The sequence below is a fragment of the Heloderma suspectum genome, chromosome 3 (genome assembly GCF_057233095.1).
Source record: "Heloderma suspectum isolate Gila_16-S chromosome 3, 16-S_ref, whole genome shotgun sequence".
NCBI lineage: Eukaryota > Metazoa > Chordata > Lepidosauria > Squamata > Helodermatidae > Heloderma > Heloderma suspectum.
The window spans coordinates 249,326,263-249,352,264 of record NC_139460.1 but is presented as its reverse complement, the minus strand read 5'-3'; the positions used below and the strand labels follow the sequence as shown (position 1 = coordinate 249,352,264).

At 42.0% G+C, this 26,002-nt stretch overlaps 2 protein-coding genes across 10 annotated transcripts in view; both read left to right on the top strand.

Moving 5' to 3' along the window:
* Positions 1-3,053, top strand: part of CASP7 (caspase 7) — a 31,315-nt gene extending 28,262 nt beyond the window's left edge. For both annotated transcript variants that reach the window (XM_084846176.1, XM_084846177.1), the window contains 2 exons: positions 1,120-1,258; positions 2,647-3,053. In XM_084846176.1, coding sequence (XP_084702302.1) covers positions 1,120-1,258; positions 2,647-2,870 — 363 coding nt within the window. In that variant the 3' untranslated portion in view covers positions 2,871-3,053. The remainder of the gene's footprint in view (positions 1-1,119; positions 1,259-2,646) is intronic.
* The window catches only part of PLEKHS1 (pleckstrin homology domain containing S1), a 48,227-nt gene continuing 25,240 nt past the window's right edge, over positions 3,016-26,002 (top strand). For 4 of the 8 annotated variants that reach the window (XR_014789488.1, XR_014789489.1, XM_084846173.1 and 1 more), the window contains exons 1-6: positions 3,146-8,542; positions 15,173-15,233; positions 16,262-16,307; positions 17,870-17,946; positions 18,055-18,161; positions 24,308-24,442. Coding sequence is in view for 6 of the 8 variants with exons in the window: in XM_084846173.1 (XP_084702299.1) it covers positions 16,280-16,307; positions 17,870-17,946; positions 18,055-18,161; positions 24,308-24,442 (347 nt within the window). In the remaining 2 variants the exon portion in view is untranslated. Of the gene's footprint in view, positions 3,108-3,145; positions 14,797-15,172; positions 15,234-16,261; positions 16,329-17,869; positions 17,947-18,054; positions 18,162-24,307; positions 24,443-26,002 lie in introns of those variants that run through there. The other 4 variants (XM_084846169.1, XM_084846174.1, XM_084846170.1 and 1 more) reach the window with 3 other exon arrangements.

Below are 26,002 nucleotides of genomic sequence, written 5' to 3'. Positions count from 1 at the left end.
GCCCCAGCCAGCGTGGCCAATAGTCAGGGATACTGAGAGTTGTAGTCCAAAACATGGAGAGCACCAGGCTGGGGAAGACTGACATCAATGGAAGTTGAAGCCTGACCTGCACTCCATTGGCTCTTCTGTAGTGCTAGTAGTGCCCATAGTTGGCGCTATGATGCTTTATCATCCTGTAGTACGAGAGAGGCTTATCAAAAGTAGTTGAGCTGTGCCCAGTTTCACTAGCATAGCAGGATGGTGGCAAAGCCATTCAGAATAACCAATATTAGGCTAGATGGACCAATAATCTGATTCGGTATAAGTAGGGATGCCAGAGAAATCCACAACAGATTCAAATGCGTTCGGATTTCTATGAATGTGACCTGCAAATTCCGTAGCAGGCCAGCTTTTTCAGAGCCGCATGGACTTGTGGACCGAGTTTTCACTTTGGGGGCAGGGGGAATTGGGCTAAGTTGCATTAACTAATGCACATTAGCGCTTATGAGCACTTGCACTAATATGAATTACTGATAATACAAATTAGCGCAAGTAGAACGAAAATTTGGTTAAAAAATCCAATTCCATCAATGAGCGGACGATGGAATGAAAAATGCCTGACAATACGTGAAACAAAACTGTACTTCCCTAGGTATAAGACAGCTTCATATATCCAGTGTAATAGCCATGCCGCAGTGGTGCAACTTTGGTTCTCCACACCTCTGTTACTTCATAACTCTCCATTTTTTCTCAGATATTATGCAATTTGGATGACCTCAGGTGTGGGGGGATGGATATTCCACAACAAAAAATATGTCTCTGTAAGCGCAATATTAGGTACTTTATAAATAATGAATAACATGCCCACCAGCTATGGCTTGGCCTCTCTGCATATTCTTACAAATGAAATGCAACTGAAATATTTAAGCTACAGCCCTTGGACTTGTATATTTTAAATAGGGCTCTCGTTACTGAACTTCAGTGCTAATCCGAGTATAGGTAATTAATGTATAATACTTAATTTACAGTGCTTAATTTGCAACCTTAAGAATTATCCTGAAGTGCCATAACTCCTGTAAAATGTTTGTGATTTTTGCATATGAGAACTATTTTGCCCACTATTTAATATTACGATTTCAGGCATGTCGAGGTTCCACACTTGACGATGGGATTCAGACTGATTCAGGTTCTTCAAATGACACTCTGGAAATGGATGCCAATCCACAATACAAGATTCCAGTGGAAGCTGATTTTTTATATGCATATTCTACTGTGCCAGGTATGATTGGAAAAGGTGACAACTTGACATACAGATGAGCAAGAGTAACATCAAGTGTAAATTTATTGGGGCAAATATAGGCATTTGAAAACTAAAATTTAAAAAATGGAATGCCACTTAATGGGGAAACATACTCTATTTACATTGAATTTTAAGCCAGTCTTGCAAAGGTGAAGCATTGCATTAGGCATTTACTGTATATATCTCCTTTTATTTATTTGTTTTCTTTTCCTTTTTCTATTTCAACTAATGGGTAAAATCTTAAAAAATCCAAACAGTAATTAATATACTTTTAAAATGGAACCTAAATATGCATTTTTTTTTTTTAAATAGCCCTATTCAGGCACACCGTGGATGATCAAAGTTTCATTTCCCGTGGAGGGGGCCCTACCATGTACATCCCTAGATGTCTAGGACCCATTCAGACTGATGCCAGTCAAACACTGGCCTGGGTGTGTAGCCATCACATACATTGGCATCCAAGAGGTGGGACTAGCCAACACATTCTAAAGAACCCCTTCTTGTCGGTCCCAAATGCCTGAAAAGGACTAATGGGTATTTAAAAATATAAATGCACAATGTCCTTGACTGATCAGACCAAAGGTGCTTCCAGTACTGTTTCCAGCAGTGGCCAACCAGAGGCACTTGGGAACATCAAAAACAGGACCTTGTGGAGCCATCTCCTATTGTTGTCAAAATGGAGGCTCTGTTCTTAGTTGTCAGGGCTAATAACCATTAATAGAGCTGTCATCTATTAATTTGTCCAGTCTGCTTTCAAGCTATCAATACTAATGGCCACTGCAACATCATCTTGTGGCAATGCATTCCGCAAGTTAATTACATGTTTTTGGAATGAATTTTGTTTGTCCTGAACCTACCGCTGATGAAGTTCATTGGATGAGGCAGAGCTCTACCATTTTGAGAGTAAACTTATTCTCAAAATACCATTCATACCTCTATAAATCTCTCTCATGTCATCCCCCCACATACACGCACATGGTACTTATTTTCTAAGCTAAAAAAGCCCCAAATGCTTTAACTCCTTTTCTCCATAATAATGATGCCTCATCCCAGAATAATTCCACTTGCCACAATCCAGTAAAGTGTACTGGATTTACAGTAAAGTAAATTCAGTACGCTTAGAGAGGAGGATTACATGCAGAGTTTCCCCTGCGAACATTTATGCTCTTGAATCAGTAAAATGCTTTTTGAAGAGGTGACTTGCCTCTTTAACAATGTGAATGGCTGCAATTAAAACCTCTAGCCTCAGGTTTGATCCTCTCCTTCATATCCCTTAGTTTGTGACCACATTTGTCATATGTTTTAAACTTCTGTCGTTCACCCTTCATGCCAATAAGGAAAACTGTATCTGTTGTTCTTATTTATAGGTTATTATTCCTGGAGGAATCCAGGGCAAGGCTCCTGGTTTGTGCAGTCTCTTTGCTCAGTGCTGAATGAGTCTGGCAAAGAGTTGGAGATCCTGCAGATTTTGACAAGGGTTAACTACAAGGTAGCTAGAAACTATGAATCGCAGTGCAATGACCCACGCTTCAACAAGAAGAAGCAGGTTCCTTGTGTGGTCTCCATGCTAACGAAAGAACTGTACATCTGAAATCTCATCTGTATGGGCAGATACCAACAGTGCCTTACTTCCCCCCCTCTACAGCAAACTTGGAATATATAGTGCATTACATTTTGTAGTACAATGCTAAACTTTTAAATCAAAGCTTTTCAATGCAAAAGACAACTCTGGATCTAGAGCTTCAAGAATAAATGATTCTTCTGATTCTTACAATACCAAGATTATCTCAGTTGATTGTTATAAATCTTTCCAAGATAGCGCCAGAAGGTATGTGCATGCATATGTTGGTAAATGCTTCTGATCTTTGTTTCTGTCCACACTGGAAGGAATAGTGTTAATATCTCTCTTACTTGAACTTGCCTGGAATCGTTTTTCCTTCTCATGGAAATATCTCATAATTTTCCAATATTATCTACTTTTATTTTGTTTCCAGCTGTGCATTACTGCATGGAAATAATGTTATTTAGTTCTCAGATATCTCCACTAGTATCTGCAAGGGAGAGATGGGAGGAGGTCACCAAGATCTGCTGGAGTTTTCAGTGATTAAAGAAATGGTGGACAACATCATGCCATTCAACATACTTTGCTCAGTCTTGCTGTGAGTCAAAAGCAAATGGGTTGAATTGAGGCTTGCTCATGCTTAGAACGTGCCCATTGAGATCAATGAGGCCTAGGTTTGTTATGACTAAGTTACCACTGATTTCAGTGGAATTACTCTAAGCATGACAAAGTCACTATCCAAGCCATTGACAATAACTCATTTAGCCATTCCTGTTGGGAATCCCTCAGTTTCTGTTTTCCTTACCCTTTCGTACAGAGGCAAAGGAAAACTGTTCTTATAAAACTTAGTAAATACTGAGCTGTTTCTTTTTATCCAACATGGAAAAACTGCTCAAGTCTTATTTTGAGATCACTGAACAGTAAGTGCAGTGCACAATCTATTCAGCACAATAGCAGTTTGATAGAAAAAGTATGTTATACAGTGTGGCTCAGAACAGTAAATGATTATAGGTTGACAATCTGCTCAAAGCACAATGATTCCACAAAGCAAAAAGTAAAACTAAAGGCGAAGTCCGCTCATGCTATGGGACTGTCTCTTCCTCACCTGCACCCTCCAAAGAACTGCTCCAGAGGGTTCCCCAACCCTCTGGAGCAGATTTTGGAGGTGTCCAGGGGACTGCAGAGCAGAGGGGGAATCATCCCTCCTCCCAGTTCTGCTGACAGAAGCAGTTCCATCAGCAGAATGACCTAACTGGATTCCACCCTAAGAAAATGGTGAGAGTCTACTTCCTTGCAGTTATTTATTACTGCTGGAGAATCCCAGTTCTTTCCTTCAGATGTCATCAGCCTGGTAAATCCACCCATTCTCCATGATTAGACATTGCGTAATCAGTGTTTGTACATTCACTGGAACACAGAAAGAACCATGCGTCTTAACCACACAAGCCAATTTCTCTTACATGGGATGTTATTTTCTGGTGACAATGGTTGGTTCCTTTTTTGTCAATTTACAACCAGTGTTGTGTAATGGTTGCATTTCTAGTTCTTATAACATATCTGTAGTACATACAACACTATGGGTATATACTGGACACAGATGTGTATATTCCCCTCACCAACATTTGTTTCATATACAGAATCTCTTTCTTGGTGTTTTAGGGCTGTGACTGTTTGAAGTAAATTTGGGCCACAAATTCTAGCTACACATGCAAAGTTGGTTTTATATTAATCAAAACTACCACTCAGAAGGCTACATTTTATGTAATTTTCAGCTTCATTACAATATAGAAAAGCTGCTGAAATGTGAAATACTGATCTATCCCTAATTACATCAAGTAAGAATTTGTTTTAGTACTGCAAGAGGGAATCCCGATGGAATGTCAGTGTCTTAAGAAATCCAGTGCACTATGAACTCTGTGACAGCATAGCTGCCATGCTTTTTGGCATGATTCAAAAATATAGCAGTAGGATCCAGTGTATAGTGATGACTGCAGTGCAACTCACCATGCAGTGGAAAATATGTATTGAGAAAGATGTGATTGCTGAATCTATCTGGACAAAGATTTCTTTTCAGGAGAAAGAGTAAATTTTTATAGCAGAACATCGGTGGGAAATTTGTCTTGCGAACAGTAATGAAATATTCTCAATTACTCATGAAATTATTTTTGGCACTAAAGAACTTGAATACTTTGGACCTTGCACATCTGCCCAATTACATGCAGATTTAGTAAGATATTTTCCATTGCATTGCAAAACCTCTATAGTTCCCATTCTCCTTATAAAATGGGAACTTCAGCTAACTTTAACTACTAAGGTAAATCAACTGTTAACATACAATGGTGATATGTAAACCCTATTTGTTCTTCAGGGAAGAAAATTAGAATGGAGATATCTATATATAATTGGTGCAAATATAGCTGATCTGTATATTACATGTTTTATGATTATGACAAGGCAACATAAAATATCTATTTTTTTTTCAAAGACATGTTAGTGAATTATCTGGGAAAACATAATGAAACAAATAAAGGTAATTTTCTTAGCAAATCTGCTAGTTTATTTTTTATCTGTGTTGTTGGAGGAAGGGCATGACCACTGTGCATTCACAGGAATAGCAGGTGGTCCTCTGCTGTTCTACAGCAACGAACAAAAGTATCTATTCCAGAGGCGGTATCCTACGTTGGCAGCACATTAGCTAGAGTCACCGCTAGCGCAACAGTGGATCCTTAAGTGAAGGAAAACTGGTGGAAATGCTTTGTTTTGGGAGTAGCCTAAGGATGTGCTAGCTTCCTGTTGCACTAGCAGAGACTACCAGTAGCACAACACAATCGGCAAGACCATAGCAACATTATAGAATGCTGCCTCAAATGTTGAATTAACCTCTTACAAGATGTGTTCTGATGTGTTTTCTTTTAAACGGGCTTGCTTTCCGATTTGTTTGGTCTTCCTACTGTGCTCAGGAAGGATATTTGTCATCTTGGATTTACCAATTGTAGTAATACATAAGAAGAGCTGGATCAGACCAAAGGTCTATCTTAAGCCAGAATTCTGGATCAAACCAGCCAGCAACAGCCCTCCCAATCATGTGTTCTATTTTGCTAATACGCAAAGATAAAACTGTCTTCCATGTGTTTGTCACCGAAGGTTAGTAGCCATTACCAAATCCTGCTGTGAAGTAAAAGCTGGAGGAGAGAGGCAAATAGATTAAGGGTGCAATCCTATCAATTGCACACTTTCCACTAAGAATCTCCTGAACTTGGAGGCTTCCAAGTTTCCTGTGCCCTCCTGAGCTGAAGCTGGCAGAGCAGGAGGAGCGACAGAGGTGATCTTTGTCTTCCCGTCCTCCATCCTGGGTGATTTTCGCTAGACTCCATCCTAGAGTTCTTAAAGAAATAAAATGTAAAACTGCTGATTTTCAAACAAAAATATGTTTTTTTAACATCAGCCTCTGTACCAGAGGACTGGAGAATGGCCAATGTAACATCAATTTTTAAAAAGGGATCCAAGAAATTACAGGCCAGCCACCTTAATGTCTGTTCTGGGTATGTTGGTTGAAAGTGTTATTAAATATAAAATTAGTAGGCATATAGAAGGATAAGCCCTGCTGAAAAAGAAGCAACAAGGCTTCTGCAAAGGTAAGTCATATCTCACTAACCTTTCAGAGCTCTTTGAAAGTCAATAAATGTGGTCAATAAACATGTTTACTTGGACTTCCAAAAGGCTTTTGACAAAGTCCCTCACCAAAGACTGAGTAAACATAGTCATGGAATAAGAGGAGAGGTTCTCTTCTGTATCAGTAACTGGTTAGAGAACAGGAAATAGAGAGGAGGAATAAATTGAAACTTCTCCCGATGGAAGGATGTAAGAGTAGAGTCCCACAGGGAATTGTATTGGGACCAGTGATTTTCAACCTATTTATAAATTATCTGGAATTAGGTGTGACAGTGAGGTGGCTAAGTTTGCTGATGACACCAAATTATTTGGGGTGGTTAAAAAGGAATTTTGAAGAGCTCCAAAAGGATCTCTCCAGACTGGGAGAATGGGCATCAGAATGGCAAATGACTGATGAAGAAAGAAATCTTGGGGTTGTGGTTCACATTTTCATCGAGCTGTGTACCTAGTGTGCAGCTGCTGTGAAAATGGCAAGTCCATGTTATGCATAATTAGGAAAGGAATCAAAAATAAAATTGCCAAGATCATACTCCCTTTATACAAATCTATACTGAGACCACACTTGGAATACTGTGTACAGTTCTGGTCAGTGTACCTAAAAAGGATATTATAGAACTGGAAAAAGTGCAGAAAAGGGAAACTAAAACAATCAAGGGGCTGGAGTAACTTCCCTATGAGAAAAGGTTACAACATCTTGACCAGTAAACTTAGAAAAAAGGTGAGTAAGGGGAGACATGATAGAGGTGTACAAAACTATGCATGGTGCAGAGAAAGTGGATAGGGAGACATTTTTCTCCCACGTATTGGAAGCCAAGGTCATCCCATGAAACTGGTGGAAGATTCAGGACAGATAAAAGGATGGGCTTCTTCACATAGTACATACGGAATTCACTTCCACAAGAGGTATTGATGGCCATCACTTTGGATGGGTTTAGAAGGAGATTAGACCAATTCATGGAGGATAAAGCTATCAATGGGTACTAGTCCTGATGGTGATATGCAGCCTCCAGTATCAGAGGCAGTATGCCTATGTACACCCGTTGCTGGATGCCTATGTACACAAGTTGCTGTGGCACAGGGTGAGGAGGGTGCTGTTGCACTCATGGGTTTCTTGTCAGAACAGGTTGTCCACTGTGTGAACAGAATGTTGGACTAGATGGACTCTTGGTATAATCCAGCATGGCTTTTCTTATATTCTTATGTTCATGTTCTTGTAAGTATTGACTAACTGAACAGTGCAATCCTATACATGCCTTCTCAGAACTCAGTCCTAATGAGTTCAGTGGGGCTTACTTCCAGGAAATTGTGTATAGGATCACGGCCTAATTGATGATGGACAGCTGAAAAATCCCATTCGCTGAATTCTTGTTTACTTTGGAATGTCCCACTTAAGAAAGCACACTGGGGCTTTTTTGTTACTTGTGTATAAGTCTCATATAGTACTCTGTTCTGCTCTTTAAACAACCTGGTGTGGGATAACTGCATCAGTATAATGCACAGATTTTTTGCTGTTGGAATTATAATTCAAAATCACACACTACTTTACCCTATTTCTTTTCTCTGGTGTATTTCAGAGAACTGTAGTAAAGTCAGATGTTGGATCCATGTTTAACAAAAACATAGTGATTGTAAGGAGAAAACAAAATGAGGAAACAAAATGCTCAAATCCTAGATCCATCAATGTATGACGATTGTATTCTTGTTATTATTATGTGTATGTACCAAGACTGGTCAAATGCACATTAACCACAAGCTGCCATCTCCTGTGTTTCCCCATTCTAAACATCTTTCAACTTGATAGTAAGTGTGCAGATTTTCCCTCAAGAAAATAAATGGGTATTTCCTTATGACTCATAGTGGTGCTGTGGTTAGCAGACTGCTGTGGTTAGCAGCAGCTGTGGTTAGCGGACTGGTATAAGGAGGAACTTACTGTATACTCAGTATTAAACTAAGCGATCCAGTGCTCAGGGAATGCATCGTAGATGTGGCTGGACATTGTTGATCTCCAGCATGGCAAACACCCTGGTCCTGTAAGTATCCCTACAGACTTTCATGTTTATTTAGAGTTGAAGTTAGCATATACCATTTAATTTTGTCCTGCAGCTTTCTTTAATTAAAATGCATAAGTGGCTTGGTAGAGGCTAAGCTAAAATCCTATTTAAAATTCTGCAAACATACCAAGGAGAGTCACAGAATTACCATTTTTAACATGAGTAATAGTTGTGCTATTTAAAAGCTTTTTATTCCATTAAATAAAATCTGTGCATGAAAAACCATATTGTGATTAAATGTCCCCCCTTCCCTGCCCACTGCCATGTTCTTATAGTAAACTGATATTTCACAGGTGACTACAGTCCCTATTATAAGTGCATCTGTATGCATATCATGGCATTCCTTCAAATTTGGATGTTTTCTTGTTTGTTAAAAGTATTTTTAGACACCCTCCATCCTCAAGGATACCAGGGTGGAGTACAAAGGGCATGAGTAAAACAAATCACACCAAAATTAAAATACAATAAAACAATAGAATATCTTACTCTTAATATTTATTATGCTGCATAACCAAAAACAGTATTGAATGTGACATCGGTTTGTGTGTAGTTCTGAAGACTTTGCCAATTTATCAGAAGGTAAGGGGTTGGGTCGAGAAACTAGTTTTCATTGACAAGAGGTACCTCCACTCAATTTTAGGGGATCCCCCTCTACACACACATACCACAGCTCACCCCATTTAGCGGGGGGAGGGGCAACCCTGCATGTAGCATTTTCAGGAGGCTGGCGTGGCTGTTGTGGGGAGCTGGGTATGGAGAAGTCCACTAGCCCAGTTGCATAAACCTAAATCTGGATCCAGCCCAAGGTATGTAGCTGCCGAGACCCAAGATGTAATGTAGAAATTTTGTGTCCTTTCCTTAGTTGTTTAAATATTTATTTGGAGATTTTGAATATGCCATAAATTACGTTGTTATTTTGTTCCATGCCTTCATTATGGTTGCAGAATCATAGGTGTTCACTGTATTAAGACCCAAAGTAGACATTACTTTAAAGTCATAGCTAGAATTTTTACTCTAGTGTAAGTGCAGGGGACCCAATACAGATGGTGACCCTAATATGGTAGGTAGGGGATTTTAACCCTTTCCCCCTTGCTATGGGCCCAATCTAGGCCCCTGCACTTACAATTTGTATTGCAAAATAGTGATCCATAAAGCAAATCGATCACTATTTTGAAATCGAAATTGCAGACATGGGGCTGCGGGAGAGCTGATCTAGATCGGGCCTACAGAAGGGGGAACGGTTAAAGCCCCCTATCCCCCATGCTAGGGTCCCAATCCAGATCAGGGGCCCTTTATTCAAAAATGACAAAAAGACGTAGCTGCTAGTTACGTCTTTAAAGTAATATGTGCTTTGGCCTGAAAAGATGCATTCTCTTTAGAAGAGAAGTTTTGGACAGATGCATGTTATATTCTTGTGACTGAAATGTAACTTGGAAGCAAATGTGATGGTCAATAGGAGACAGAGGACTGTAACATAAAGAGCAATGTATTGCCAATCTTTCAACATGATGACAAAATAAAATCTTAAGTAAAACTGAATGCATGTTGCTTGAATCCCAAGGGAATTAAAATAAGGTATCCAGACAAAGCTGAAACCAAGATATTTAGGTAACACCTGAATCTACAGTGTTCCAATGTATTTGTTCCAAAAAAAGCAGGAAGTGGGAAGCAAATCTTTGGTTTTCAGGGAAGAGAGACTGCCTTCAAACTTGCTTTCCAAAAAGAGAAGTGACTCGGCTAAGAATTAGTTCACAAATAATGTAAACCACACAGCAGCTTTGCTAGTTTTAGTGCGGTTGGTTAAGAATATGAGGAGTGAAACTTCAACTAAAGGGAGGGAGGTAGGGAGCAGGTAGCAAAGGTATATCAGGTTCAAGTTTATTTCTCAGCCATAGTGATATCATCTTAAAAACTGTTACCTGTATTTTCCCCCATGGACAAAGAGCAGTCAGTGTGTGTGTGTGTGTGTGTGAGAGAGAGAGAGAGAGAGAGAGAGAGAGAGTTTAGATTTATAAAATGGCAAAGGGGAAAGGATTAATCCATTTGCATCTCTCCCTGCTCCCACTGTTGCCGCAAACAAAGGATTCAAATGCACCTCAGTTTTGCTAGCAGTTGCAAGAACAAGAGATAAATTAGCTGGGGAAATATCGGCATTAATATTTATTAAACTGAGACTTAAATATATACATCAGTATTTAGATTCAAGGAACAGTCACAAGGATTTTAACTTCCATTTAGAGGATATTAGTAGGCTAAAAGTTTGTTGCAGGCTCACATATGTTGTTTAGGGCCCTGTAGATAATAAAAGCACTTGATTTTTCAAACATGTTGCTCTTGACATAAGTTTTGAAAACAAAACAAATACTTTTCTAATCATTACCTACAACAGCAGAATATAAATTCATAAAAGAAGTTGTTTGATAGGAACATAGGGAGCTGCCTTATACTGAGTCAGACCACTGGCCCATCTAGCCCAGTATTGTTGACACTGACTGGCAGCAGCTCTCCAGGGTTTGGGGCAGGAATCCTACCTTACCTTACCTGGAGAAGCCAGGGATTGAACCTGGGACCTTCTGCATGCAAAGCATGTGCTCTATCACACTAAGCTATGGCCCCTCCCTTTTCCATTCTTGCAATCTCATGATCGTGTCTTAGTAAGGTTATATACATACAGCTCAGTCCTTCTGTTCCTGCCCCATGTGAGTTCCTTCATGATCTGTGTGGTTCCTATCCACCAAAATGGCCTGAATGTTGCTGAAATATAACTCTACCTGCTTTTGTGCATATGGCACAAAATATGGCCACTGATCTCCAAACTGAGATGTTTTGTATGCATTTTGTCCAGAGTTTTGATGACTAGACTGGACTGAAGTGTTGGGCTGGAGGCACTGTTATGTCTCCCTGGTTGGGTTTTGGGTGTTTGGTTTGGTTTTCTCCAGTGCATTTTTCCACTGCTGCTGGATTTCTTCCTGTGGTCCCCCCCCCCCCAGTTCTTTTGGTTTTTCAGGGCATCTTAGTTTATTGCTCCTGAAATATATTGCATACATATGGTCTATTGCTCCTGAAATTGCATTTGTTTGCGAGGGAGATGTACCAACATGGTAAACTACTCCATTCTCCATTAATTGGATGCCCAGGTGTTCCTCATCATTGTCCTGGAATCTGGCTACTACTTCCATAAAGTAAAACTATCAAAGGGTTTTCAGGGTGATGAATTATCTTTATCCTCTCATAAAATCTCCTCCTTGCCCTGTAATATCGCAACCAACTTTTTCTCGCTTGATGCTTTGCTTAACCTACTTTGAAAGCACAATCAGGGGTGTCTAAGCAAGTCAGATGAAGAAGTCAGCCAAATGGCATTAATACAGTAGAATCCTAAGGTGCAGGTTAAATTAAACAGAAGTATTGTTTATGTGCAGTCAGCTGGGACTGGCTGATGTGATGATATTATGCCAGTACTTCTCCATGTGCAATGGCTGCTAGTCTGCTTCTGGACCCAATTCAAAGTGTTGGTTTTGATCTTTAAAACTCTAAGGGAGCAATCCTATGGCCGCTAATCAGCGGGTAGACGGCCACAGGATATGTGGGTTCCTGGAGAACCAACCTTCCCCCCCGCGCACTGCCTCGCAGGCAGCTTGGAACAGCCCCATGCTCCGCGCTCAGAACAGGAGCATGGAGTGGTGAAAACAGGGTATTCCAAGGGGCGTTCCAGGGTGGGGAAGGTGAAAATGCCAGTACAACACATCCTATGTGTCGTCCAGCAGCCACCTCCCCCGCTCCGCCTCTGCCTCCCTCAGCTAGACAACCCAAATTGGCTGTGTGGCCATAAAGGTGGGACGGCTGAAGTATGGAGGGGACAATCTCCTCTGTACTTTTCCTGCCCTGAATTGGATAGGTGGCTGCCTCCGAGTTCAGCGTTCAGAGTTCAGAGGCGGCCGCCTATCCCCACAGGATTGCACTCTAAATGACTTGGGACCAGGTTACCTGACGGAACGCCTCCTACCCACCCCGATCATTGTCGGAGTCCCTCCTCTAGGTGGCCCTGCCAAATGAATCAAGGTGGGGGCTGTGAGAGAGGGCCTTTTCAGTGGTGGTGACACATTGTGGAATGCTCTCCCCAAAGAGGCTCACCTGGCACCTACTTTATGGTCTTTTCGGCACCTTTTTATTCACTCAGATATCTTAAGAACTGTTTTTAGCGTTTACAGCACTTTATTCTGCTCCTGTTTTTAATTTCGTTTTATGTGCTGGAATGGTTTTATCTTGATTTTATTCTGCTCTGTTTTTTGTGTTTCTTTTAATATTTGTATTATGTTTTTAGTGAATTCTACACCACCCAGAGTACAATCAATCAACTTTCAGCTGCCACTTTGGTACAAATCAGCTGAACAATTTGGAAGCATTTTGACTGAAGAGCTAATGATAATAGATAGCTGACACTAATTACTTAGAAGTAAGAGGGCTATGCAGTGCTGGGTTCAGGGTTTTGAGGGCCCTTGGAGAAGACACTCAAGGGGGCTTACTTGGTCTACTTTCTCACTGCCATCGTCACCAGCTGCTGCTGCTCCTCCTTTTCCTTATTATTGCTTCCACCTGCTTGCTTGCCAGAGAGAGAGAGAGCCAGTGAGCAAGCTGGCAGTGATATCTACTGCTCCTCCTTCTCTCCACCACCATTGTCTGGGCCAGAGAGAGAGGCAGCTGAATAAGCAGGTGGCAAGGATGAGGAGGAGGTGCAAGTCCGTGGGTCCCTTTCTGAGGTTCTACCAACCTTTGACGCCAGTCTTGGGGCTATGCCTCAGTAGTATTTGTGAGAAAGTCCTTGTCCAGCAGGCAGGATAAGGTTGGGCGATGAGAAGTCATGAAAGTATAACTATACTTGTTATAGGAACAGAAGTTGAGGGGAAGACAGTAAATTGGTGCAATTAATGGGCATAGTAATCCCAGAAGTGCTTACAGAACTTTAGAGTTTCAAAAGAAACTTGAGGGCCAAAACAGTCGTTATTTTAAATCCATATCTAGTAGTGATATCTTCTTCTTTTTTCATTTTTACCCTAGAGTAGGCACAGGGCCCCAATATGGATCACGTCCCTAGTGGGAGAAAGGACTGAAGCCCCCTATCCCCTCCACAGACACATACACACTAGGGCCCTGATCTGAATCAGCTCCCCTGAATCTACTCTAGAGTAAAAATGGGGGGGGGAGATGTATGGATTTAAAGCAGTGTCTATTTTGTCCTTGAGTCATGGGCTTGTGGCTAGTATTGGCATTGCCAGAGTGTCTCCATACTAATTCTGAACTCATATCTGGCATGTGGAAAGTACAGATGAGTGAAAAATTAGTTTGTTTTTTGATAGAAACTTACCCAAATTTGCAAATTTCTTCATAAATTGTGGAAAGAGCTTGAGTTAAAAAAAAAATGCGGGAGAAAGTGAAACAGATTTATCCATCAGAGAGCTTTGAATGCTTAGCTCTTAAAAGTCTAGGTTTGAATCCCTGTGTATTAAGGTCAAGCTAGAGAGACAATGTCATGACCCATTGAATCAAAGAGAAAAAAGAGATCAGGAAAGAGCTGCAAATTCTACACAAAAATGTCAATGCTATAACAATAAGGTAGTTTACAAACCATAACCAAAAATTCACAACAAAAGGTACAAGGCAAAAGTCAATTAGTGAATTAAAAATAGGCCAAGTTCAAAGTTCACTGTAGTGTACAATAAATACTGAAGGACAGACAAATGTGGTGGCAGCATAAATGCAATATGTGGATGGCTTAATTTACTAAATGGGACTCACCTATGACACTGAATACCTTAGCATGCTAATGTCTTAATGTCTCTGCTAAGAGAGGTTTCAAAGCCAGCTAGGAACCCTGGCTTCTTGTCCATAGATGATCGTTCTAAGAGGATGCTCTTGGTTGGTCTTAGAAGTCATGAAAGGGACATGGGGAAGCAGGCTGTGTGTTGGGATCTAATACAGGGTTTCACCTTAAGACATTGGGAACTACTCTAAACTGAAAGCAGTGTACTAAAGAAAAAGAAGCAAAGGCTAGATCACTATTTATTGCTAACATCTTACTGACTTTCATCGTTTTTCTATTGTTTACAGAACTGACTCAGTTTTTGAACCAGCTTCACTCTGGAGTTTGCTTGAAATATTGCCAAACACAATTATCATTCTAAAATATAATATAAATAACAATTTAAAAAATCCTTGTTGAGAAAATTATTTTTCAGGTATCATCTTTCCAAGCTTTCTATCTCCATGTCTTTTAGATCAGATTTGATATGTTCATTGTTTGAATTAAAGCTGGCAAAAAGAAATTGTTCAATAATTACTAGTTTATTTTATTTATTTAAAAATTTATTGGCTGCCTTTCAAGGCAGAAGCCCTCCAAGGCAGCTCACAGCAAGAAAATACATAAAAACTGTTAAAATATTAAAATATTAAAAGCGATAAAAACAAACACAATAAAACCAAGAATAAAACCAACAACAACAGCAACAGCCTTCATATGAAGAGAAGGCCATGGTAAAATAATATGTTTTCAAGGCCTTCTTAAAAGCCTGCAGTGTTACATATTTTCCTTATAATATACTGTTTTATTTTTAGATAGGTCCGTCTGCTGTCATTGTCATCCTCTGGATGTGAATGTACAAAACATCTTGTTCAGGTATGGATGCAGTTTAAGATCACATCTGAAATCTATTAATATGCAGACTCCGTATCTATAATATACCAATGTAGCTGAAACCAATGGGTGCAGTCCTATCAATCATTCCCTCAGTGATCGAAAGCCCCTGAACTCAGAGATGTCCAATTATCCAGTGCAGGGTGGGAGGAGCAGCGGAGGTGATCTTCACCTCCCCAGCTTCCTGCTCAGCAGATTTCACTAGACAGGCTTTTCAGCCTATCTAGCAAGGGCACTTCAGAGAGGGAGGGAAGGAGGCTGGTGGAGGCTCAGGATACTTCATATCCCGGCCTCTCTGGTCTCCTCTCCTACCCACCCACTGGAACGCCCCCTTTTCTCCACTTCTGCCATCATTTTTCTGACCTTGGAGGGCAGCCGGCACGGTTCTTTCCAGGCTACCTGGTCACACATCTGACTCCCCCTTCCGAGGTCAGAGTGCTATCTCCGACCTTGGAAAGGGGACTCTGAACAATCCTATGGTCCTTGGGACACTCGCCCAGGGACCATAGGATTGCTCCCCTAGAGACTCAATCCTGCATTAAAAATATATTCTAAGCAGCATATCAGTCCCTGCCTCTCCTCCTTTTCCAAAATCTATTACTGGTATAGTTAATTATTCATCAGATTTGGGGTGCATTTCATTATAATCTATTAATGTATAACTGAATTTTCTTGTGTTATGCAAAACTTTCAAAGTAGCAATTGTTCTTGTGGAAAGACAGTGCTGTAGAAAAAAAATATTGCTGTTTTTAATGTTATTTATTAATTGGTTCCTTTAGGAGAAAATTGTGCTTTTTGTTTATGTTTGGCACATGAGCACATTCTACATGTTAGTATTTGGTTAGTATTATGAGCATTGACAAATATTAGTTATCATAAACTGTTGCTTGGTTACAGTTTCTGTTTATATATGTTAGCTGAAAAGGCAAGTCCTGAGTGGCACTGGGAAACAGGTATTCAGCATGAGCCAAAATGGTCTTTAACCCCCACTCTTTGTATATTTTTACCAGGTTGACGTAACAATCAAAATGGCTTCTCCGAGAACAATCAGCATGGGTACAAGACTGAATCTCATGGGTATTGCCAGATAGCTGATTCCATAGCATTTTCATGTTTGATCCTGATCAACATACACCTTTGTTTTGTTTGATTTGTAGATGAATTCAACCCCTATGAGCCTCTGATTAAAATTAGCAGACTATTCGCAGCAAGGAGCATGCTATATTCCCACTCTTTTCTAGGTTGGCTGCTTGTCCATGTCCACTTCTCAAACCGTGGCACAGACTGCATATTTGGACAAGGATGTTCAAGTCTTAAGACAGTCTGGAATTCAGACCTTGACACCTAAAGCGTTGTCTCTTAGTCCTTGGTTTAATGTGCTGTTGCTGCCCGGTGATGTAGAAAATGCCCCCTCAACATGCACTTTTCTGTTCCTGCACATGTCTTAGGGAAGAGGCCTTAGCTGGGTTTGGCTCAGATTAAGCTGCGGGTCTGATTCATCAATATGCTCCACACACACCATCAATATGTTCCACACACACACACCATGCATTGGCTCAGGAGCATTGCCAGTGTGGGTGGGACATCATCAAGGGAGTGAAACTAGCCCTGGGTGTTCTCACAGCCCCTTTACATACTCTTGTGAGGCTTACAGTAACCTATGGAAAGGAAGATGGAAAGGAAAAGTTAAAAGATCAACGTTACTATGGATGCCAGTTGCCTACTCCTGCATGCTTGAGTTCAGTTTTAGGCCCTGATATTGATTGACTGACTGATGGACTGCATTTCTATACCTTCTTTCTGAAGCCAGCCAAGGCAATGTACATAAAGATCAGAACGTAAAAACCATAATCAAATAAAAACATAGTGAAACATTAAAAACAACCTTCACCCCATAAAACAGTTGTAAAAGCCAAGTTAGAAAGATGTGTCTTGATCCCCTTCCTGAATGCAGAGAGAATGGCGACCACTGCAGTTCTGATATCTGCAGTGGTGTGTCTTTGCCTTGCTAAGAGGACATGACCACTGCATTGTTTAACGTTGACTACTTGGTTCATCAACCCCACTTTCGACTTATAAATGTGTATTTTAAAAACACAAAACATTGTATTGAATACCCAAATTGGGGTCAATGAGGCACCTTTCCCTTGTAAAAATGGATGGCTTCAGAGTCTTTCTAACTTGGAATAGATTTTTTGCCATGTTTAGTCATAAATGTGTAGCAAGATGGAGATCACATAATGGGAGGTGCAGTTCTTGGATTGTTTACTTTGCAAAATAATTCAGAATGAGCCCATACCCACCTACCTACCAACCACCCAACTACCATCTTGTCACATATTTCTAAAATAGAAATGGCACAAAATCTACCCAAGATATTTTCAGACTGGACCAGCTACACTAGAAACAGCCAGAAGAATATTTAGTATTTAACCCCTAAATAGAGAAAAATATCATTGATTTTTTTTGTAGAATTCCATTGGATTTCATCCCTCCTTGACTTGACTATGTTTTTGTTTGTTTGTTTTTGCAGGGGTGGGGGGAACATTCGTTTTCTTATGAAAACAGCTCCATCTTTTTTAAAAAATGGAATGATGTTACTGATTTGTCTTTGTCAGGAAATTATAATCACGAAGGCGTTTGCAAGCATGGTTTCTTCATAAAATCACCACCATTCCATCTTTTCACCAATCAGGTATAGTTGGCACAATGCTAGCCATTCTTCAGCTATGCCATAGTAACAATGATCTGTTCTTTCTAATGTGTTTTACTAAGACACAAAAACATTGATTTCTTTTTGTAGATTTCCTGGAAAAAGAGATATTTTATCCTTTCCAAGTTTGGGGAAACTGGTTATGTCCTGAAGTATCTTAAAGGCCAGCAAATGAAGGGCTACATTGAAATTAATGAGTAAGTATCTGATAATGTCTACTAAAAGTTTCTTTTAATCCAGTTACAGACTGTTTGAAATGCCTTTCCTCCCCCACCCCACCCCATTGTCTAAAAATAAGTTCTGTTCCAAGTTCCTTTGGGGTGTGTTTCCACGCTATCAGCTTCACTTTGTTTGCAACTTTGTTGCGAAGTTTCCTCAGTTGCATCTTCTCCTTTTCCTCTTTCCACAATCCTTAAAGACCTGGCTTATCACCTCTATAGCCTGGGGCTCTGTGCTGTTTCCACTGAGCGCTAATCGAATTATTTTCCTGATGGCTGAGTCGAGTCCAAGTGGAGTCCGGGTTGGGTCTGGTCAGTGTTCCCACCTCCTTGACTGTGTTTCCAGTAGTGATGGGGGAGAATTTCTCCCCGAAACTTCGGGGGCCGAGTGCCAACACATTCGGTCCTCCGAAGGTTGTTCGGGGAGAAATTCTCCGCCACCCCCCCGGGACAGGACTTACCTTTCACGAATGTCCCTCCCAGCGGCGGGTCCCGGCGGCAGTTCGGCAAGTCTTCGTCAGGGGCGGGGGCGGCAGCCGGTCTTTCGACCGGCTGCCGCCGCTGCCGCCATTACAAGAAAAGTTAAAAAAAAAAAACGCCCCTGTGATAGGCTATGTAACGATTAACATAGCCTATCACGGCTAGATTTGCAAAGTCAGCCATGATAGGCTACGTTAATCGTCACGTAGCCTATCACGGGTGACTTGGAAAAAAAAAAAGCGCGTACGGCTAATGGCGGCCCCCATAGGGAGCCGCCATTCGCGTTCCTTATTTGGTCCCTGTAGTCTACGTAAAGATTTACGTAGACTACGGCGAAAATAAGGACAACGCAAATAGCGAGACCAGGTAAGTGACTTTCGTGCATCCCTAGTTTCCAGGACAACGGAAGGAAAAGCTAATGGAGGGGTACCGGATTTTTAAAAAGAAATCAGCTTTGCTGTGAAGAGAAGTTTCCCCCCTCTCCCCCATCTTTCTTCTTTTCCCTGAAAGTCCAGAAGCACCTGCATTTCAGGAGCAAGCCTCATTGAGCACAATGGGAGTTACTTCCAAGTAGACACACATATGCTTGTGCTGGGAAAGGAGGGGAGGAGAACACAAAGAGGGAAACCAGCCCCCATTTTAAGCCAGAGGACCTCATTGTCTTCAGTGGGAGTTACTTCTGACCAGACAGTAATGGGTTTGTCGTGGGAAAGAGAGCAGTAAACGCAAAGACAGAAACCTGCCCCCATTGTAACCCACAGGATATCTATAAGAAGCTGTGAAGCACTTTCTTCCTAAGGCAATTATTCAAAGCCTCGAGATCCCGCTTGATCACTTAATCGCACTTAAGGAATTGCGCTTAAAAGTGCATAATTTCAATTGAGTGGAAAACTCTGTAAGTTCTGATGTGGGCATTCAAAGCCAAGCCTCATTCAGCACAATGGGAGTTACTTCTGAGGAGCCACTAATGGTTTTGTTGTGGGAAAGAGAACAGTAAATACAAAGGCAGAAACCAGCCCTCATTGTAACCCGTAGGATATCTATAACGAAGCTGTGAAGTACTTTCTTCCTAAGGCAATTCATCGGAGCCTCGAGATTGCACTTGGTCGCTTAATCGCACTTAAGGAATTGGGCTTTAAATTGTGCCATTTCAGTTGAGGGGGAATCTCAGCAAGCCTCATTGGAAGTTGCTTCTGAGGAGACACTAATGGCTCAGAACGAGACCGAAACCAGCCCCCATTTTAACGCACAGGATCTCTATAAGGTAGCTGTGAGGGAGTTACGTCCTAAGGCAATGGACCAAAGCCTTGAGATCACGCTTAATTGCATTTAAGGAATTGGGCTTTGATATCTGCTGTGTCAATTGAGGGGCTTCTCTGTTATTTCTGTGGTCACTGAGAGGGCAAGCCTCATTCAGCACAATGGGAGAAAACACCCCTTGACTGGGGTCATGGGCCATGTTCTGGTACTTATTTTCAATGATGTTTTAAAAGTGGGTCCCTCAGCATCCTGCTCCAAAACAGCGATGAAACTTCTGGAAAACAAGGAGGGAAGGGGTTGGGTCACTGAGGTCAGAGTGACACACCCACAAAGGCTGGGCTACATATCCCTATGTGCAGGACTATGATACTGAACCCAGTGCAGTTGTGGAAACAGGACAGTAATGGAGCCGAAGTAAGCTGGAAAAGTTGGACTATAACCAGTCTCAGAAGAAGCAGTTTTCTGCGTTAAAATTCAGGGCTGGTGCTGAATGGCCACGACATCATGGAAACAGAGACCTCACCACGCAGCCAGGTTGGAGTAAATCGCTGGTGGAAACACAGTCTTTTCTGTGCATTTTGAATTAGATTATATGATAGACTCCATGGTGCAGTTCAGTAATTTTAGACTCTGAACTTAATGGAGTTACAGAGCTCCCCACCCCCCTTAAAATGTAGGGATGTATGAATCCCTTCCCTTGCTCCGCTCAGGGCATCCGTGGAGGTGGGGAGGTGATCCGTCCCTCCCCCCGGAATCCTGCCTGGCTGGCTCCGCTCTGTGGCAAGGCCGCGGAGCCACCGGCCAGGGCCGGCTACAGACGGACTTCTGGCTGCGGCCGCAAATGGCCACTACGCTGGCCGCCATTTGCGTCCCTGCCAAGACGTGATAGGCTATGTAAGTATCTACATAGCCTATCACAGCTACCTCAGGGATGCAAATGGCGGCTGCTACGCCATTTGCATCGCTGCCTTTTGCCATGATAGGCTACATAGATACTTATGTAGCCTATCACGGCTTGGCAGGGATGCAAATGGTGGCCGGCGTAGCAGCCGCCATTTGCAGCCACAGCCTGGCAGTGGCTGGAAGACAACCCGGAGCCGCTGCTGGAGCCGCCGCTGGAGCCAGGTAGGCTCCGTCCTGGAGGGATTCCGCAGGGTGGCAGGGGGGATTGCCCCGTTCCACCACGGACTCTGGGGGCCAGATTCTAAAGAATCCAGCCTCACTGGAGTCCGTGGCGGAATTCTCCAACATCCCTATTAAAATGGTAACGTATAGTTACTTCACTTCCTTCAAACTCTGGTATGCCAGTTAAGCTACCTTTGCAGACCCTCTGGCTCATTCTGCTGAATGAGGCTGTGATAAACCATTATGTCTGTACTTCCAACTAGGGCTGTGCACAGACCCCCTGATTTGCTTCAGATGCCACTTCAGACCCTCCTAATCAGCCCCACTTCAACTTGGACCAATTTGGATCCCCTCTGCTTCGATTCGGTTCCAGATCCAAAGTGAAATTTGGATATCCGGACTACTCGATTTTGGCGGTATCCCATTGGCTTGCATGGGAAAACACAAATGGCCATAACTTTTTCAGTTTTCATGATAAATACATGAAATGTGGGGACCTCTCTGCTGATATGGAGGGGATCCCACCTGCCAAATTTCAGGCAGTTCATCCCAGTACTCTTTGTGCTAGGTGCAGTTGAACTTTGAGTTTTTCCACAAAAACTCTCAAAGCAAAAAGCTATACCTCTCAGTGTTGCCCCTGCTTGGCTGTCCATGGCCGTGTTTCCATGACAACAGAAGGAGAAGCTAATGGAAGAGTGCTGGATTTTAATTTTAAAAGGAATCAGCTTTGCAGCAATGTGGTCCATGCAGGGCTCCACAAGCGGGTTTTCCGCACCAATAAAAATCACTTCACAGAACATACTTCCTGGTTGGGGGTGGGGGTTGGAGTGAACATCATCTGACTGGCAGGGGCTGCTCAACCAATAAGAGAGGCTTCCCTCTCCCCCACTTCTCCTTTCCCCTCAAAGTCCAGATGCAGCTGCATTTCAGGAGCAAGACTCATTGAGCACAATGGCAGTTACTTCTGAGTAGACAGACATATGCTTGTGCTGGGAAAGAGAGGAATAAACACAAAGGGGACTAGGTAAAATGAGGATCCAAAAACTCAAAAAGGAATCCTCCTGATTTCATATGATTTTTAAAGGGGAGACCCACAAAACCACCATCCAATCACAAAGCACATCTGCTTCCTTGGACTAAAGCAGAAAAGTCATGGATCTGTCACTCATGGGTGTAGCCATGGTGGAAAAAATTGGATTCGAGGCAGGGATCCTTAGGGATGCTCATGATTTTTACAAGAAAGATATCGCCAAACACCATCATATCACAGAGCACATCTGTGCCCACAGATTGAGTGACAAAAAGCATAGATTTGGGGGCTTCATGGCACCACCATCCTGTTATAAAGCCATGGATAAGATGCCCAATTCCTCTGAATTCTTACACTGGGTCCCCCCCCCTGCCCAACCCCCCCATCAAAGCACAGAACTCACCTTTGTCAAAGTATGCACACTAAAAATCACAGATCTGCTGCTTCCCAGCAGATCCCAGATCTTCTGCTTCACTTCAAATGATGTGAAAAATCATATGAAATCAAGAGGAACCCTGCCTCGGATCCCTGTTTTTGTGCCATGGCTGTGCTCACAAGTGGCAGATCCATGATTTTTCTACTTCAGTCCATGGAGGCAGATGTGCTCTGTGATTGGATGGTGGTTTGGGGAGTCTCCCCTTTAAAAACCATATGAAATCATGAGGATCCCTTTTTGATTTCATGGAGCCTTGTTTTACTTTCTTCCAACACAAAGACAGAAACCAGCCCCCATTTTAACCCTCAGGATCTCTATTACGAAGGGGCGCTGTGCCTTGTCAATTGAGGGGATAAATCACTGGTGAAAACGCCCCCAAGGACTGCTAGCTGTCTCATGCTTATGAAGAAGAGACAGGTAGCAAGTGGCAGGGACGTATGCCTCACCTCCTCCTCCTGCCGTTTGCATATAAGTCTATGTGCACATAGACTTTTTAAAAGGTTTTTTAAGAACATGGCGATTGCGGCAGAGGAACTGGCGAGCGGAGCGGGGGGAGCCCTTTCTCACTTCTCATATCCCTACGTAACACCACCAGAATGATCTCTGTCTCTGAAACGCAGCCGTTCTTCTCCAGTTATTCAATCTTCCCCATCCTCCACCACTGTCTCTGATTGGAGATTTCTGGGTTACGTTCAGCCCGGATTTGGCAACTAGAGTTTCCATTTGCCAAAGCTCCCTCCCTCCCTCCTCCTCCTCCTCCCTTTGCAGAACTTCTGAAGTTGATACTGTTGGCGCCAGGCTGCCTGGGTTGCTCAGAAAGAATCGCCGAGTTGGACGAGGCACTTCATATACAAGCTGCTTCGCTCCGGGGTGCTTTCTTGCTATTCTGCTCTGCCACATACCTCACAGAGGTACCTCCAAAACAGCCCGCTTCAACTTGTTATTTGGGCTTTGGGCTGAAGCGGTGCACAGCCCCACTTCCAACCCTATGAGGTAGGACAGCCTGCAAGTCTGTCTATATTCCTCAGAGGTAGCACCGCCACCACTCATATGTATTTTTAATATTCGTTAGCCTGCCCATGTGAGAAAACAGGCTTATGGCTTTTATAGGTGGAGCAGGAATAGATTCCCTTTCCAGAGCCTCCTTCAAACTCCCCAACAACCAGGGTAGGGTGTTTCTACCAAGCAGTCCAGCACATGGGTGAACCCAACCATCGTACTAGGCAAGTGAGTGAAATCAACTGCAGTTCCCAATTAAATGTATTGATTAAAGAACTAAGCACAGAGAAGTTAGGAAATAGAATCTGGAGAACCAGCCATGGTTGATAGTGATGCTGCAACAGATGGACATAATGCAGTTTAACATTTCCAGAGAAGATAACACATTAGTCCATGTTGTAGCAAGAATGACAGTCTTGTGGCACCTTAAAGAATAACTAATTTATTATAAATAATTGTTTTATACTTTAAGGACCACTAACTAGACTCTGCCTTGTTTTAAAATGAAGTGTAAGTGTATATCATTCCCCACTGCGTTGTTTGAATTTGTGGAGCAGGATAGAGATTTGGGACAGAGAAGTAGCCCTTAATCTAAATTAGTTGCTGCTTTTGCACTTGCCTTGCCAATCCTGGATAGTGTAAGAGCAAAACAATTGTTTTAAAATTAAATGCATTACAGACATCCTATCCTCATTTGTAAGAATGTCTTTTAAAATTATAGAGAAATTACTTACTAAACTTGTAAATGGATTATCCACACCAATTTTGTACATCTTTCATATATTTATGTAACAGGCATTCAGAAATAGAAATTGGCATAGGAGACATTGAGAAAATGACAGTTGTGAAGAAGATGTTTAAATGCCAGCCTACAGAAGTGATGACCATCAGAACAGAGAACAGGGATTTCTACCTTATTGGAACAGATAGGTAAGTTCGCCATTCTTTTCAGGGATATAGGTATAACTCACTGGAGGTAAGGCAAAATATATGTTCTGCTGTTAACCACTTTTAGATTTTTTAATTATTATTTTTGTATAAACTGCAGGATAAATATGGAAATAATAAATATATTTGTTTGAGTAAAATCAGCTGCAGCAGAATAGTTTACATGACTTCTTTTGGAAGCTGTCAGCAACTCTGTGAGCTTTTTAAAAATAAGACTGTTAACCTGCAGTATCTACTTTGTTGCAGAATTAAGATCAGATCTCTAAACAAAGAGCTTCTCCTTTCCTGCCTTTCCATACTTTCTGCTACATAACCTCTAGGTGGTGCTGTAGTATAGTGAAATAACACAATCACACTAGTGGGGATTTGCACTTTGTTTCAGGATGAAAAAAATACTGCATTTTCCCACTCCACAACCCCCTAAGGAAGTGGTCTTAAAAAACAGAAGTGAAACTGGAGAGTCACAACTTGTCTAAAGCTCCAGTAAATAACTGTGAAAGAGGAATGATGAACACACAATAAAAACCTTGTGTAGAAAAATCCTGTGTATCTAACACTTGCACGCCCTCACACACACAAACCTCATCCCTTATAATGTGTGAGAGCAATAAGTGCTGCTTACAGATAATGCAAATCCTCTTAGGCATCTTTACTGAATGCTCACCTCACCTTTTCCGGGCATTCAATAGCTTTTCATGTCTCATCAAAGATTTGACATTGAGACAAAACCAGTCTGTCCTGAAGTAAAACAAAGGCCTTTTGTTTGATGCTTTCCTTTACATAGAATAGTGTGCCAATTTCCTTAATAATGAATTTGAAAGATTCTGAAATTTGTTTATTTTAAATAAGGACTTGTAAACAAATAATGTGAGACTTAAAAAACACACACACAAACAACTTGTAATTTAGGGTAACTTTTGTCCTTCCTTCTTTCAGTTGTCATTTGGCAGAAGCTTTTCTCAATCAAAGGGGCTATGCCATTCTTCAGGCACTATGTAAATATTAAATCTTGTAGACAGGAAAGTAGAGTTCTCTGCATGGCTAGAGCTCTGTTGCCAACACCAAAAAACAGCCACTTGGCAGAACTATTTGTTATGAGAAAAATGGGACTGCTGCTCAAAATGGCTGCATCTCCTCAAGTCTCCCTCCACCTACTTCCTCTTCCGATCAAGGACATGCAGTAAAACATAGCCCTGGGCTGGGTGCCAGAAGGGGACTTTCCCCATGCAGGTGTCTGTGGAGACATAGTGTTGCTTGCCTAGGATTCGGGCACCCACTGAGTGGGTACACGTTGCCTTCTGCAGCATGGAGTTGACTGCCCTCCCTTTCAGGCCACCACTGCCCCGTGTGCAGAGTTCTGTGCATATGTTCATCCCAAATGTGTTGAGGGGAAAGCAGGCCTGATCTGCTGGTTCCAGGCCTGATGTTGGTATCTCTACCAGCCCTGCCCTGCCCTCTGTGCATTCAGCAAAATGTGTGAAGAGGCCATTACACACGTACAGCTGTACATGCTGTCGGTTCACCTTCAGAGCAGAGATGGGG